The sequence below is a fragment of the Panthera onca genome, chromosome A1, assembly GCF_046562875.1.
Source record: "Panthera onca isolate mPanOnc1 chromosome A1, mPanOnc1 haplotype 2, whole genome shotgun sequence".
NCBI classification, from domain to species: domain Eukaryota; kingdom Metazoa; phylum Chordata; class Mammalia; order Carnivora; family Felidae; genus Panthera; species Panthera onca.
The window spans coordinates 220694622-220708194 of record NC_138339.1 but is presented as its reverse complement, the minus strand read 5'-3'; the positions used below and the strand labels follow the sequence as shown (position 1 = coordinate 220708194).

At 34.9% G+C, this 13573-nt stretch overlaps 1 protein-coding gene across 1 annotated transcript in view; it reads left to right on the top strand.

Moving 5' to 3' along the window:
• INTS6 (integrator complex subunit 6) overlaps positions 1–13573 on the top strand; it is a 93332-nt gene that overhangs the window by 57742 nt on the left and 22017 nt on the right. Inside the window, exons 6-9 of the mRNA XM_060637245.3 lie at positions 5544–5669; positions 7080–7234; positions 12395–12547; positions 12701–12833. Of these exons, the coding sequence (XP_060493228.1) occupies positions 5544–5669; positions 7080–7234; positions 12395–12547; positions 12701–12833 (567 nt within the window). The remainder of the gene's footprint in view (positions 1–5543; positions 5670–7079; positions 7235–12394; positions 12548–12700; positions 12834–13573) is intronic.

Here is a 13573-nt window from a genome sequence, read left to right as displayed (position 1 = left end):
CATACCGATAGGTATTGAGTGTATACTGTGTATGAAACACCATCTTATGCTTTCAGACTTCAGTAGTGAGTATGACAGGCAACGGTATTCTTGCTTTCATGGAGCATTTTAGTTCTCACCTAAGGAATTTGATACTAAAATGTCCAGGTCTGGCATACCACTATTTCACCTGTGTCAGAGGCCTGTGACGTTATTAGTCTCCAGACACAGTCATAGCCAGCTGTATCAGTTTAAAGGAAAATATGAGATTTAATTAACATTTTAGGTACCTTTCTGCAATTCTGTGGGGAATTTGGAAATCTGCAAAATTCACAGACAAAACAGGTACCATACCTACACAGATATGTAAAGTAGATAATTAGGAAGTTGTTTTCACATTATTAAATGTTCTTATTTATAGAAGTACTTTCTGGTGAACTCTTATAATTCTTTCAGTTTAATTTATATTAAAAAAAAAAGTTATATACATACATCTTAAAGGGAAAACCTGTCTATCGAAATGTGAAAATTCACTGCTAACAATTCCTTGTGCATGGATAATATTTTTCAGCGACAGTCCCAATTGTTCTATGGGTAGATTCACATTTGTATTCAGAAAAGTTTAGTTTTTAGCCTTGAACTGACTTACTTGCTAAAATCCTGATACATCTATCTATCTATCTATCTATCTATATCTATATCTATATCTATATCTATATCTATACATAGATAGGTAGATAGATAATATAATTTTTTTTTTTTTAGTTCTAGTTTTTAATTAACAGATTGAAGTCCTTAAAGCTGTAATTAACACTTTTGCATTGGAAAAGTTTTTACTATATATTATTTACTCAGAATTAGGATAAAGTTATGGGACTATATGTACTGTAACTTTGGTCTTCTAGAATCAAGAATATTCAGAGTGTGAAATGAAGTGAGTGGTATAAGCAGAGAGGGTCTGCAGTGAACCTGAGAGATCATGTAGTGGTTAATATCCTTGCCTTTGGCAGTAATGTACTAAAGCTATTCTGCTTATTCTTTGAAAGGAACATCTCCAGATGCAGTCACCCTTGGTAATATCTTTCAATGACCCAGAAACCTTGGTCAGGAAAAGCTTCCCCAAATACATATCCTGAATGTCTCCTGATGTAGTGGTTTATTTGCCTCTTTTCATGCTCTTGCTATAGCAATAATGAGAAGCTGCTCAAATGCCACTCACCTTTTCATAGATCTGAATAATATGTACTCCTTTTTTATTATTTTAAAACGAAAGTTTTACTAACGAAAGTTTTGAGGATAAAGCACTAGAAAAGTAGAAAGAACAGAAAAGTTAAACCCACTAGTATTATCCAGATATATAATCACTACTAACAATTCCTGTGCATTTTTAAACTTAATGGTAAGAGTAGTGTATGTTCATTTATTTTGCCTTCATAGAATAATTCTTGTTTACTAAGGAAAAGTTGGAAAGAAATGTGCCTGTGTTGCCAAAATCATTAGTATTTTGTTATGTTTTCTATGTGTACTTTAAAAAAATTATATAATTGTCATTGTAAGCAATTTTCTTTTATTATCAGCTAATGAATGAGTATCCACTCTATATAACTGTTCTTGGTGCTGGAAATACAGCAGGAACAATAATAAGTAAAGGTTACTTTTTTGGACTGTGTGATAGATAAAATCGTAAAATGAATAAACACTATTGGAGAGTGCTACTTACTATGAAGAAAATGTAGGGTAAGGGTGTAGAGAATAACTTGAGGCAGAGAATGAGTGTTCTTAGAAGGTCTTTTGAGGAGGTGACTTTTTTTTTTTTTAAGCCATAAACCTAAAAGATACGCTTACCCCTCCTAGTTTGAATCAATTTAATATATTAGTTATCCTTGGAGATTATTATACTTGTTTAAAGAAATAAAACATTTATTTATTTTTTTAAGAGATTTTTTTTTTTTTTAACGTTTATTTATTATTGAGAGACAGAGAGACACGGAGCATGAGCAGGGGAGGGGCAGAGAGAGGGGGAGACACAGAATCCGAAGCAGGCTCCAGGCTCCGAGCTGTCAGCACAGAGCCCGATGCGGGGCTCGAACTCACGACCTGTGAGATCATGACCTGAGCTGAAGTCAGTTGCCCAACCAACTGAGCCACCCAGGTGCCCCAACAACATTTATTTTATAAATTACATTTGTATATCTCTAACCTTAAAGGTAAAGCCGCTTGTTTTAATAGGGATTAAATCAATCTTAGTTGTGTCTTAAAAATATTAATCTCTCTAAACTTATTGCTACAGCATGTTCACTGAATCTTTATTGAGGTAGAACTGACCTACAGCGTATTAGTTTCAGGTATATAGCATAATGATTTGATATTTTATATATCGTAAAATGATCCCTCACAGTAAGTCTACTTAACATTCGAGCAAAGATCTGAATAATGGAGTAAACCATACAGAGAGATGTAGTAAGGGAAGGAACACACTCTGTATTTTGGTGAGCGGCAGGAAGGCTGATGTGAAGTAGAGAGTAAACAGGTGGGTTTAGGGCAGTAGGCAAAGGACAAATATTGAATAACCTTTTAGGCTATAATAAATATTGTTTATTTCCAAATATGACGAGAAGCACCGGGGGCTTTTTATATAGGAGGTGACATCTGATTTCTTTATCTGAAAGATCACTTCAGCTGTTGGATGAGAATATAGCGTAAAGTGGCAAGAATAGAAACAGAGAGGCTGGTTAAGAGATGACAGTACTTTGGTGTAAAGTGCCGGGTTTGTGGGTGGTGAGAGGTGGTCTGATGCAAAGGGGAACTAAGGATGAGGGCAGTGAGGGAAGAAAGAATGAAGGATGACCTGAATATTGGAGGTAAATGGCTATGACATGGACTGAGATGGCACACCAGGGAGAAGCAGGTTTGGAGGAGGTACAGGGCTATCAAGTCAAAAAATGCTCAATGGAGATGATGGTAGAAGCATTTTACAAAAATTGTGTAAGATTGTAGAGTAAATCAGTTTAACTTTCTTAGCCTCTACAAGGACTGTTGCTCAACTTACTGGAAATATTCTTTTTATCTCTTTTCCATTTGACTAAAATGCTGGTATAGTAGGCTTCTGTGGGAGAATATTTTTTTTCACTTTTGCCTTTAGACTCACTTTATTTAGTTTGATGTTTTTGTGGACTCTACACAACAATAAGTGAGCCAGCTTCTTGACTGTGAGGTGTGTGCTTGTCTCACAAACATAAGCAGTGATCCTAGAAACTTATTGCTTCAATACAAAGGGTCGTACAGTACAAGAGATGAGTTTTGATCTAGAGAATAAAAGAAATATTACATAGGATATAGGCTTACTTTGTAAAGATGCCAAAATTTCCTATTTCCTCTTTAACTTTCAAAGGAATTAATGGATCTTTATTACTTGCCAGGAAACTTAAGTTTATTAGCTTTATCTTTAATTTTAATAAAGTATCTTTGTAATTCTCTTTTATACTAAGATTATAACTCATTTACTCATATTTTTCTAATCATCAACCGATGATGACACAGGTTAGAAGAGCAGAGAGAATTGCTACAATTACACTTTAGAAACTTTTGTTTTTTTTTTATGACTTCTTAGGAATATGCTTAAATTTAATGAAATAAGATATTCAGCCTTTATATAATCTTCTAAATACTTTGTGTATTAAGATGATCAGCCTTTCTATATATTGCTTTATATATGTTTGACTCAAAAATATTTTAATCTGCCAATTCTTTCAAATAAGTGTGGTTCCATTTAGGCATTCTTTTTAAAATACTAATTTCAGGGGCGCCTGGGTGGCTCAGTCGGTTAAGCGGCCAACTTCGGCTCAGGTCATGATCTCATGGTCCGTGAGTTCGAGCCCCACGTCGGGCTCTGTGCTGCCAGCTCAGAGCCTGGAGCCTGTTTCAGATTCTGTGTCTCCCTCTCTCTGATCCTCCCCTGTTCATGCTCTGTCTCAAAAATAAATAAAGTGTTAAAATACTAATTTCAAATTAACATCATGATTTCCAGGGAAAAGAGTATACCCAGATTAAAGTTTCTAATAACCTGTAAGGGTTTGACTCTTGGCTGTACTGCTGTTATTAATTTGGATAAATTAACCTCTCTGTGCTTTAGTTTTCTCACTTATAAAATGAAGAAAGTAACCCATACAGTTGTGGTTAGGATTAAATAAATTAATATGATAAAGTAAGTAGAATAGTGCCAGGCATGTAGACACTCAGTAATTGGTAGGTATTTTTATGATTACGACTATTATTATCGCATACAGGTAAGTTGTTTGTTATATGATACTTGTTTTTCTAAGTAGAGCTGACTCTGAGGATTTGAATCCTACTACTGCCTAATGTTTTCTTTTCTGAGTAGCCTTTCGCAAATCACATGTTAAGTATAAACTGATATGAGTAATTTGATAGGTCAAATATAATCATATAACTGTATTTGGAAATAATTGATGGAATCAGAAAAAAGAGTAGGACTGTTTTCATAGTGAGCTTATTGCAGATAACATTGTAAGATGTTTGAAGGTTTTCAGCATTGGTTTGGATCAACACCTATGAGAGAAATATGATACAAGTTACATATGTAATCATAAATATTATAGTGGTCACTTGAAAGGTGAAATTAATTTTAATATCTTTTAAGTCAATAAATAAAAATATTTCAACATGAAAATGATATTTAAAAATTATTGAAATAGTTTACATTTTTCCTATTAACTTTACAAAATCAGGTGTTTTATGGTTAGTATACATCTAAATTTGGACTTGTTATATTTCAAGTTCTCAGTAGCCATATATGGCTGATGATTACAGTATGGGACAACACAGCTCTAGATATATTTATTGAAAATCCCTGTTTAAGAGATCTTTTCACTAGTATTTTGTCTTAACCACTAGTATTTTAAATGCTTTGTACTAAAAATCTTATAGGTTAAAATACACAAAAGGGAAATTCATTTAAGATAGGTCAATTCCCAACTATGCAAACCAGATGAAATTCAGAAAAGCCCATGCTACCATCTATTTGTTAAAGTGCAAATGTTTAAAATATGCAATAATTTCCATCAGACCAATTAAATAATTATTGATTATCTGCCATGTGCTTAGCATTTATCTTAGTGATAATATTTTTGTTGAGCAGGAGTAAGATTTTGAAGGTTAGTTATTAGATGTTGTGTATGTGTATGAAAGATAAATTGGTAACAGTTGGGAGATAATTTTATAAATGCATTTTAAGTTATATTTTATATAATATGCATATATACTACATATATAAGTATATAATGTGATTTTTTTCATTGTTGTTTGTTCAGACCAAATTTCTATTTTCTGTATACCTATATTTAGAAGAAAAAGTTTACATACTCTCATAAAATGGAATTGTTGGTGGATTAAAAATAACTAGTTTTCTTCGTTTTTCCATAAGATCATGAAATAAAGTCAAACTTTACCATTGAACTTTTGTTAATAGTATCAGAAACCTCACTATGGTTCTGTCTTGCTGAAGGTAGAAATTTCTGCAACTAACTTTATTCTTTTTATCTCAGGCCGTTCATACTCTGTATGTTCTCCAAGAATGCTTAATCAATGTCTGGAGTCCTTGGTACAGAAAGTGCAAAGTGGGGTGGTAATAAACTTTGAAAAAGCAGGACCAGATCCTTCCCCTGTAGAAGGTATTATTATACTTTTCTTATAGACATTCTAAATTTCATCATTGAACTAGAACTGAAAAATTACCATGATTTGGCTTTAAGATGGACAAGGTCAAATTGTTGAGATGACAAAATGGCTATTGGTAAAGAGGGAAAATTAAACAGGAAAGTCAAGGTGAACCGATAGTGGTTCAGTAGCATCACTTTTTTATATTGATTGTTGATAGCCTGTAATTTTTATAGGAGTCGAAAACCTTATTAACCATTTGCAGATTAGCCACCTTATATTTCCTTTTTAGGAAAAAGTGTGCCACTTTGCTTCTCCCCAGCATATATGCTTCTTCTGTGTCCCATAATTCACAAGAGTGTTCAATCCTAGGTGTTTATTTCCTTAGCTGCATTTTGTAAGGATCAAACTGGTCAGAAACAAATAAACGGTTTGTGTGGTTACAAAAATGAGAAACTAGCCTTTGCCATTAAGCTGGACTCTATTAACTCTAGTTAAGCCCCACCTGACTTTATTTTAATATTCTGTTATCATGAACTATTTCTATTAGCTAGAGGGCATAAGGGGTTACACTAGAACCAACGGACAGCTTATATCTGGGACCCTGTATGTAGTATGGCATTGCTTAGAACAAGAATTAGAAAGTCATTAATGACACCTGGCAGAGGTTGTCCACTACAGTGGGTAACTGGGAGAAGAGAAAAGTCATAAAGATAAAAAAAAATGGGTACTCTCAGAGGAGGATTATAGGGAAGGAGCAGAAGATGATAAGATTATAGAAATTATGTCACTGTCTCTGGTTTAAATAAACAAGCTTTTTCTTTAATTGAATTCTTAGACATGGAATGTATTTTTGAATTATTTTAATATTTGGCTTAGAGTTAGGCACCAAGTAAATGTTTATTGAACTGTTGAAGACAGTTGCTATTTTGCTAGAATAATTTTAGATTAAAGGTAGGTGCTTTGTATCTGGATTTGCATATTAAATTTTTTTTAGTTAAATAGGCTTTAGTTAAAATGATTTGAAAGAAATATTCATTTAGCAGTATTTACCTAGCATTTACTAAGCTAAGAATGATGATGAAGAGATTGGGTGTTTGCCCTTATCATCTGGTAGGGAAAACCTATCATTCATTAAACAAGTATTTACCATAAAGGAGGTTTTACATATTCTGACTCGGCAAGCAAAGGATACTGTGTGTGGGACCTTCTTTCAAATGTTGAACTCATAGTTGGAATTTGCAGAATTTACTCTCTCATGAATTTTAATATAAATGTTAAGTAGTCATGATAGTAGAACCATTCAAGAAAAATGAGAAAACTCAGACATTTTCATTAAGCAACGTAACAGTGGATATAATTTAACTTTTTTGCTTTTTTCCTTATTGACATATGCTTTCTTTGTCTTCATTTCTTTGCTACAGATGGGCAGCCAGATATATCAAGGCCTTTTGGATCACAGCCCTGGCATAGCTGTCATAAACTCATATATGTGAGACCAAATCCTAAAACTGGGGTTCCTATAGGTCATTGGCCCGTTCCAGAATCTTTTTGGCCAGATCAGAATTCTCCAACACTAGTAAGTACCTGAGAGACTGTGACTTTGTAATAGTAACCATTTAACTGCTTTTTTTTTTTTTTTTTTTTTTTAAAGATTTTTCATTTTGAGAGAGAAAGAGAGAGAACACATGCGTGGCGGGGGGGAGGGGGGAGGGGTGTGGCAGGCAGAGAGAGAAGGAGACTGAGAATCCCAAGCAGGCTCCATGCTGTCAGCGCAGAACCAGATGTGGGGCTCGAACTCCTGAACTGTGAGATCATGACCTGAGCTGTAGTCAGATGCTTAACCCACTGAGCCACCCAGGTGCCGCTTAACTGCTTTTCATACTAGTTTTAAGAACTGCTATCAAAGGGGTGGCTAATTTATTGGAATTAGACAATGTTCAAAGTGCTATGGTAAGCTGTTACTTGATTTCGTACACTGTATTGTTATGAAGTAGTAGGAAAAAAAGGTGTCTGTTTTCTTTAGAATCTAATACTATGCTTATGTTTTTATGATTGGCATCTGGATGCAAAATCATAGATGGAACAAGAGTTTCTCTTTGATCTCTAAATATAATGTGAGGGCTTGTCTCTAGGACACAATTTAGAATTTAAATGAAAGTTTAGAAAATAGTTCCAGTTGTTTGTTTGTAATCTTTTAGGACGTAGTCTTAGAAATTCATGTAGACTTTCATGGTTTTAGGTTATGTTCAGTGTTCTCATTCAGAAGTTTAAGGTAGAAATGACTTTCTAGTCTTGTTTACATGAATTATTTTTAGAAACAGTGGGGCTTATTGAATGATCATTGTGAATTATCAGTATTCACTATATGGTTCTTATAGTGATAGGATAACCTTATGTAAATTAATATCTATTCGGTGTTGTTAATACACTGTTTTTTCAGATCAACATTTTTTTCTGGTATCTGAAGGTTTATAGGATACTGTGTGGGAGAACATGACAGTAGTTCTTTGCTATTACCCTTAGAAGATAGGAACTGTATTTCAAAGATCATGAAGCAGTTTTAACAATGTTTCATGCAGTTATCATACATGAATTAAACTGAACCCTTTCTGAAACCTTTATACTTCATTATTTTTATTTTAATTCTAGTTAACATACAGTGTTATATTAGTTTCAGGTGTGCAATATGGTGAGTCAGCACCTCCATACATCACCCTGTGCTCATCACAGTGCTCTGTTTAATCTCCATCACCTATTTGACCCATCCCCTGCCGACCTCCCCTTGTAACCATCAGTAATTGAGAGTGCTTCTTGATTTGTCTCTCTTATTTTTTTCCTTTTGCTTCTGTGTTTTGTTTCTTAAGTTACACATGAGTGAAATCATACGGTATTTTGTCTCCCTCTGATTTATTTTGCTTAGCATAATACTCTCTAATTCCATTCATGTTGTTGCAAATGGCTGAATAATATTCCATTGTATTTATATACCACATCTTCTTTATCCATTCATCTATCGATGGACACTTGGGCTGCTTCCATATTTTGGCTGTTGTTGATAATGATGTTGCACTGGGGTGCATGTCTCCCTTCGAATCCGTATTTTTGTGTCCTTAGGGTAAATACCTAGTAGTGCAATTGCTAGATTGTAGGGTAGTTCTAGTTTTCACTTTCTGAGGAACCTCCGTACTGTTTTCTACAGTGGCTGTACCAGTTTGCATTCCCACCAAGAGTGCACAAGTTGAAACCTTTATACTTTAAACCTATATCAATTCTTCAGGGTACTTTTTACTTTTACTCTATACAGGTCTATAAAGTGAGATTTCCTTTATTTAGTAGGGATTTAATGAAGTAATACATGAAATTAGGGCTTTATAAATTTTAGTGAAGTATCTTCTTTATTCCTTTCCTTGTTCTGATTGAATCATCATAGTTTTAAAATCTGGCCTTTATAGATAAACTCTTAATTTCTTTTGTCATTTTACTTTCCCTTTGGGTGTCCATTCAACTTTCATAGAACAGATATTGTGTTTGTGTCAAATATTGCCTTGTTGGTTATTCATTCTATTGTGTATATGTGTAGTACTTGTTAAGTCCTAATAGAAGGAAATCCAAAACCAGTGTCACAAGCATAATCTGTTAATACTGCTCTAATGGCCTATTGCAAATTGTTAGAGGATTTTTAAGTGTGGGTAGGATTTCAGTTGGGGAGGAAACAATATGAGAAAAAGTATGGAAGTAAAAAAGAACAAGGTGTATTTAGAGGAATGAGAAATAGCAGAGTATAGGTGGGTCATACCGTGTATGTGGGACATTGAGAATACTATTAAATAAACCAAAGTACTCACGACTTTAAATGCATGGTTAAGGAATTTGAGCTTTTCTCATTGGGGTTCACAGAATAAGTGAAGATGTTTTTAACAGAGTGATGCTGTAGGAAATTTAATCTGGTGGTTGTCACATGCAGCAATATTAGGAGATGAGTTGGAAAGAAAGCAGGTTATCTAGAGGGCTATTGCTATGATTCACGTAAGAGATGTTGAGAGTTTGAATTAAGATGATGGAAGAAAGAATCATAAAGAGACAATATTGGAAAGCACTGGCAAGATTTAGTACTGAAGGATATATTAGTGGGGAAATGAAATTTTTATTAATAATAGTATTCAAATAAGATGCAATGATACTGAAATTAAATGTGAGTTATTAGCAACTGGTTCTGAGTTTTTATTTTTTGTTTTGTTTAAATAGATTTTTTCATTTTTTTATTTTTATGTTTTGAAAGATACCTACTTTTTTTTTAGGTTCATTTATTTATTTTGAGAGAGAGGCAGTGGGGGCAGGAGAGGGCAGAAAGAGAAGGAGAGAGAGGGAGAGAGTCCCAAGCAGGCTCCGCATTGTCAGCACAGAGGCTAATTCGAGGCTCAAACCCACAAACTGTGAGATCATGCATGACATGAGCAGAAACCAAGAGTCTGACTGAGCTACCCAGGTGCCTCTAAGTAGATGTTTTTTAATGTTCATTTATTTATTTTGAGAGAGAGGGAGAGAATCCCAGGCAGACTCTGCACTGTCACTGCAGCCCAGAGTAGGACTGGAACTCACAAACGGTGAGATCACAACCAGAGCCAAAATCAAGGGTCTGTCACTTAACTGACCGAGCCACCCAGCTGCCCCTGGTTCTGAATTGAAATCACGGTTCCACGAGTTATTAGCTGTGAGTTTGGTCTGTTATCTTCTCTAAGCCTCAATTTCCTGTCTGTTAAATGGAGATAATAGCTCCTATCTCATGGGATTGTTTTGGGGATTAAATGAAGTAACAAATGCAAACTTTTCTTTGTCACGTTCTGGAAGACACCCTCTCTCACCAACACACATTGTTGCTCTTGGATCTCAATATTTTAATCCAAAAAGATAAGTGACTTTCATGGACTGATTCAGTAAGATATGTGTCAGTTACATGCAAGATACAGGAGCACAGTATGAGTAAAACGATGGTGCTTTACCTTCTAAAACGATGGCATCTTACCATTCCATAGGAAGGTCAGACTTGTAACTGTAAACACAGTACACTACAGTGTGCTAACTGTGCAAGAGGGATGGAGCAGAGCCGAGAGGAGGTGATGCCTAAATGCCTGGTATGTCCTGGGGGTGTAGGGCAAGAAAGGGTGTCAGGGAGAAAATCTCTGAGACATTTTACTTGCCACTTCAGACTTCAAGACTTTGTTTGCCAATATGCAAGGAAGAAAATAATAAAGCTGCCAGGGATGACATGAAAGCAGGAGTATGAGAAGATGATCTACTTGCGTAACTTGCAAGTAGTTTGGCATGGCTGGAGCGTGGGATGTACACGGTGTGCGGTGGTTGAAGGCAGATGGGGACCGGATCATCAAGGCTCTTTGTATCTGATGTTTAGAGAAAAGAGTCTGGGTCCTATTTTTAGGTGATTAGCTTGCTACTTTTACCAAATAATTGCAGATAGGGAAATGACATGATCATATTTATATTTTGTGGCTATGGGATTGATTGGAGGGAGCTAATTAGGGCCATGAAAAATAAGTAGTTGTACTAGTCTGGTCTGAGAAATGATGATGGCATAAATTAGAATACTAAGAAATCAAAGATAAATTTCTAGAGAGTGAGAATTTAGTACTGACAGAGGGCAGTAACTAAATACTGAGCACCTGCCAAGTTGATGTGTTCTGCCTGGTGGTTTAGAATTTGCGGGATTTTATCTAGGCCTTTGTGATAGTTAAATATGGAGGATAAAGAGATGTTAAGGATAACCAACCCCTAGGTTTTTAGAACAGGTTTTGTAGCTTAGGGGAGAAGTAACGAATTGCATAATAATGTATTTGAGGGACTTTTGTCTAGTAGGCAGTTGGAACATAAGAGAGGTGAGAGAGATCCAGTCCCAACACGGTGGATCGGGACCCACCAGGGTGTAGGTAGTAATGGAGTAATAAGAGTCTTTCATACTGTGAAATTTCAGGTTATTTCTTCAGAGCTTACATTTCCTTCAATTGGTGAGATTTTTAGGAAGGAGACTATTTGGCGGGCAGGGATTCTAACATGTCTTTTTTTTCCTTTAAGGTATTTTGGTTTTTTGTACTTTTAGATCAGGTTCTCCAAAGTAGTGTGTATATACCACAGAGGTAACCAAATGGTCTACTGGAATAGGGAAGGAAAACATTAGAACTTCTTTTAATGTATATTTTTCTCCTAATTTTAATATTATTTTGGTATATATCTTATTACATACTTATACGTTAATTTACAGATAATTTATAAGTAAATGTGTATATGTCCTAATATATATTCAGCAATTTTTACTGACCACAAGGTCTATTATCAGTTTGGAAGCTACCACTCCATACAAGAAATTAAATTGCTATAATTGAGAACTTACTAAGGTTTCTGTACTTCAGTTGTTTCCTAGATGTGACAATTTATGAGTACTCACTCATTCCAAAATTTTGCACTTCTGACAAATTTGATTTTACCACCTAAAAAGATTTTTATGCTATATATAAATGGTTTGTCTTTTTTTTTGTGAGTATTATGTAAAATTTAAGCATTACATTTTAAAGTATTTTCTTTCAGCTTTAATAGTGTAGTCAGTAGTAAATTAAACTAACCAGCAAAATTGAGGACTTGAGTAAATTTTGATAGCGAGGGATATGGAAAATGAGTTTGTTCTGGTATTTTGTGTAAATAGTAATAATAAGACTTTCCTCTCTAGCCACCTCGTACATCTCATCCTGTAGTGAAGTTTTCCTGTACAGACTGTGAACCGATGGTTATTGACAAATTGCCTTTTGACAAATATGAGTTGGAACCTTCGCCACTGACTCAGTTTATCCTGGAAAGGAAATCTCCTCAAACATGTTGGCAGGTGAGCTGAGCAACTACAGTGACCTAAAAATTGAAGTTGGATGTGTGTTTTTTTTTTTTTTTTTTTTAAGTTAAAGTTAAATTGAATCAATGGTTTCAATTACATTCTGTAAAGGTTATTAAATGTGAAGTTTCAACCACTCCCTTTTAACAGGTATATGTGAGCAATAGTGCAAAATACAGCGAGCTCGGTCATCCCTTTGGTTACTTGAAAGCCAGTACAGCACTGAACTGTGTCAACTTATTTGTGATGCCTTACAATTACCCCGTCCTCTTGCCCCTTCTAGGTAAGTCACTCGTGTCCCATTCTCAGTGGCTCAGCATACATACTGATTTTCCTAAAAACAAAGATTGGGAACATGTCTTTGTAAGTTCTCATGTTTTGTGGAAATTAACGGAACTGTTGTTAATACTCTGAAATATCGAACCTATCTAAGGTTGTTTTATAGCAACCTGTGTATGTTTGTGGTAAATTAAAAGTCAGTGTCAAAACACCTTTGATTCTACAAACTATTGAAGATACTGTGTTTTAAATTTTTAAGTATTCCAAGTTTTCTACAAGTTAGCTTTCTTACATAGTGAGAATTGGTAATAGAGGCTTTGTATTTGGTAAATAAGGATTTTTGTAGAAGCATATATTTATAGATCTGAATGTATTTTCTTTCTAAGAATGTATCTATAATTTTCATTTGGCACATACTTGTCTATTTATTTTTTTTAGAGAGAGAGAGTGTGCATGTGAGTGGGGGAGAGTGACAGAGGGGGACAGAGAGAAAGGAAGAGAATCTTAAGTAGGCTCCATACTCAGCACAGAACCTGACATGGGACTTGATCCCAGGACCTTGGGATCATGACCTGAGCCAAAATTAAGAGTCGGACGCTCAACCGACTGAGCCATCCAGGCACATATTTTTTAAATGAATGAATGTGTTCCAATGATATAATAAAAGCCTAAAGTTAGTTTCTGGGGACCCTCTGGCTATAATTTTTGAGCAGTACTGTTGGAGAAGACTTCTATGCATGGAAC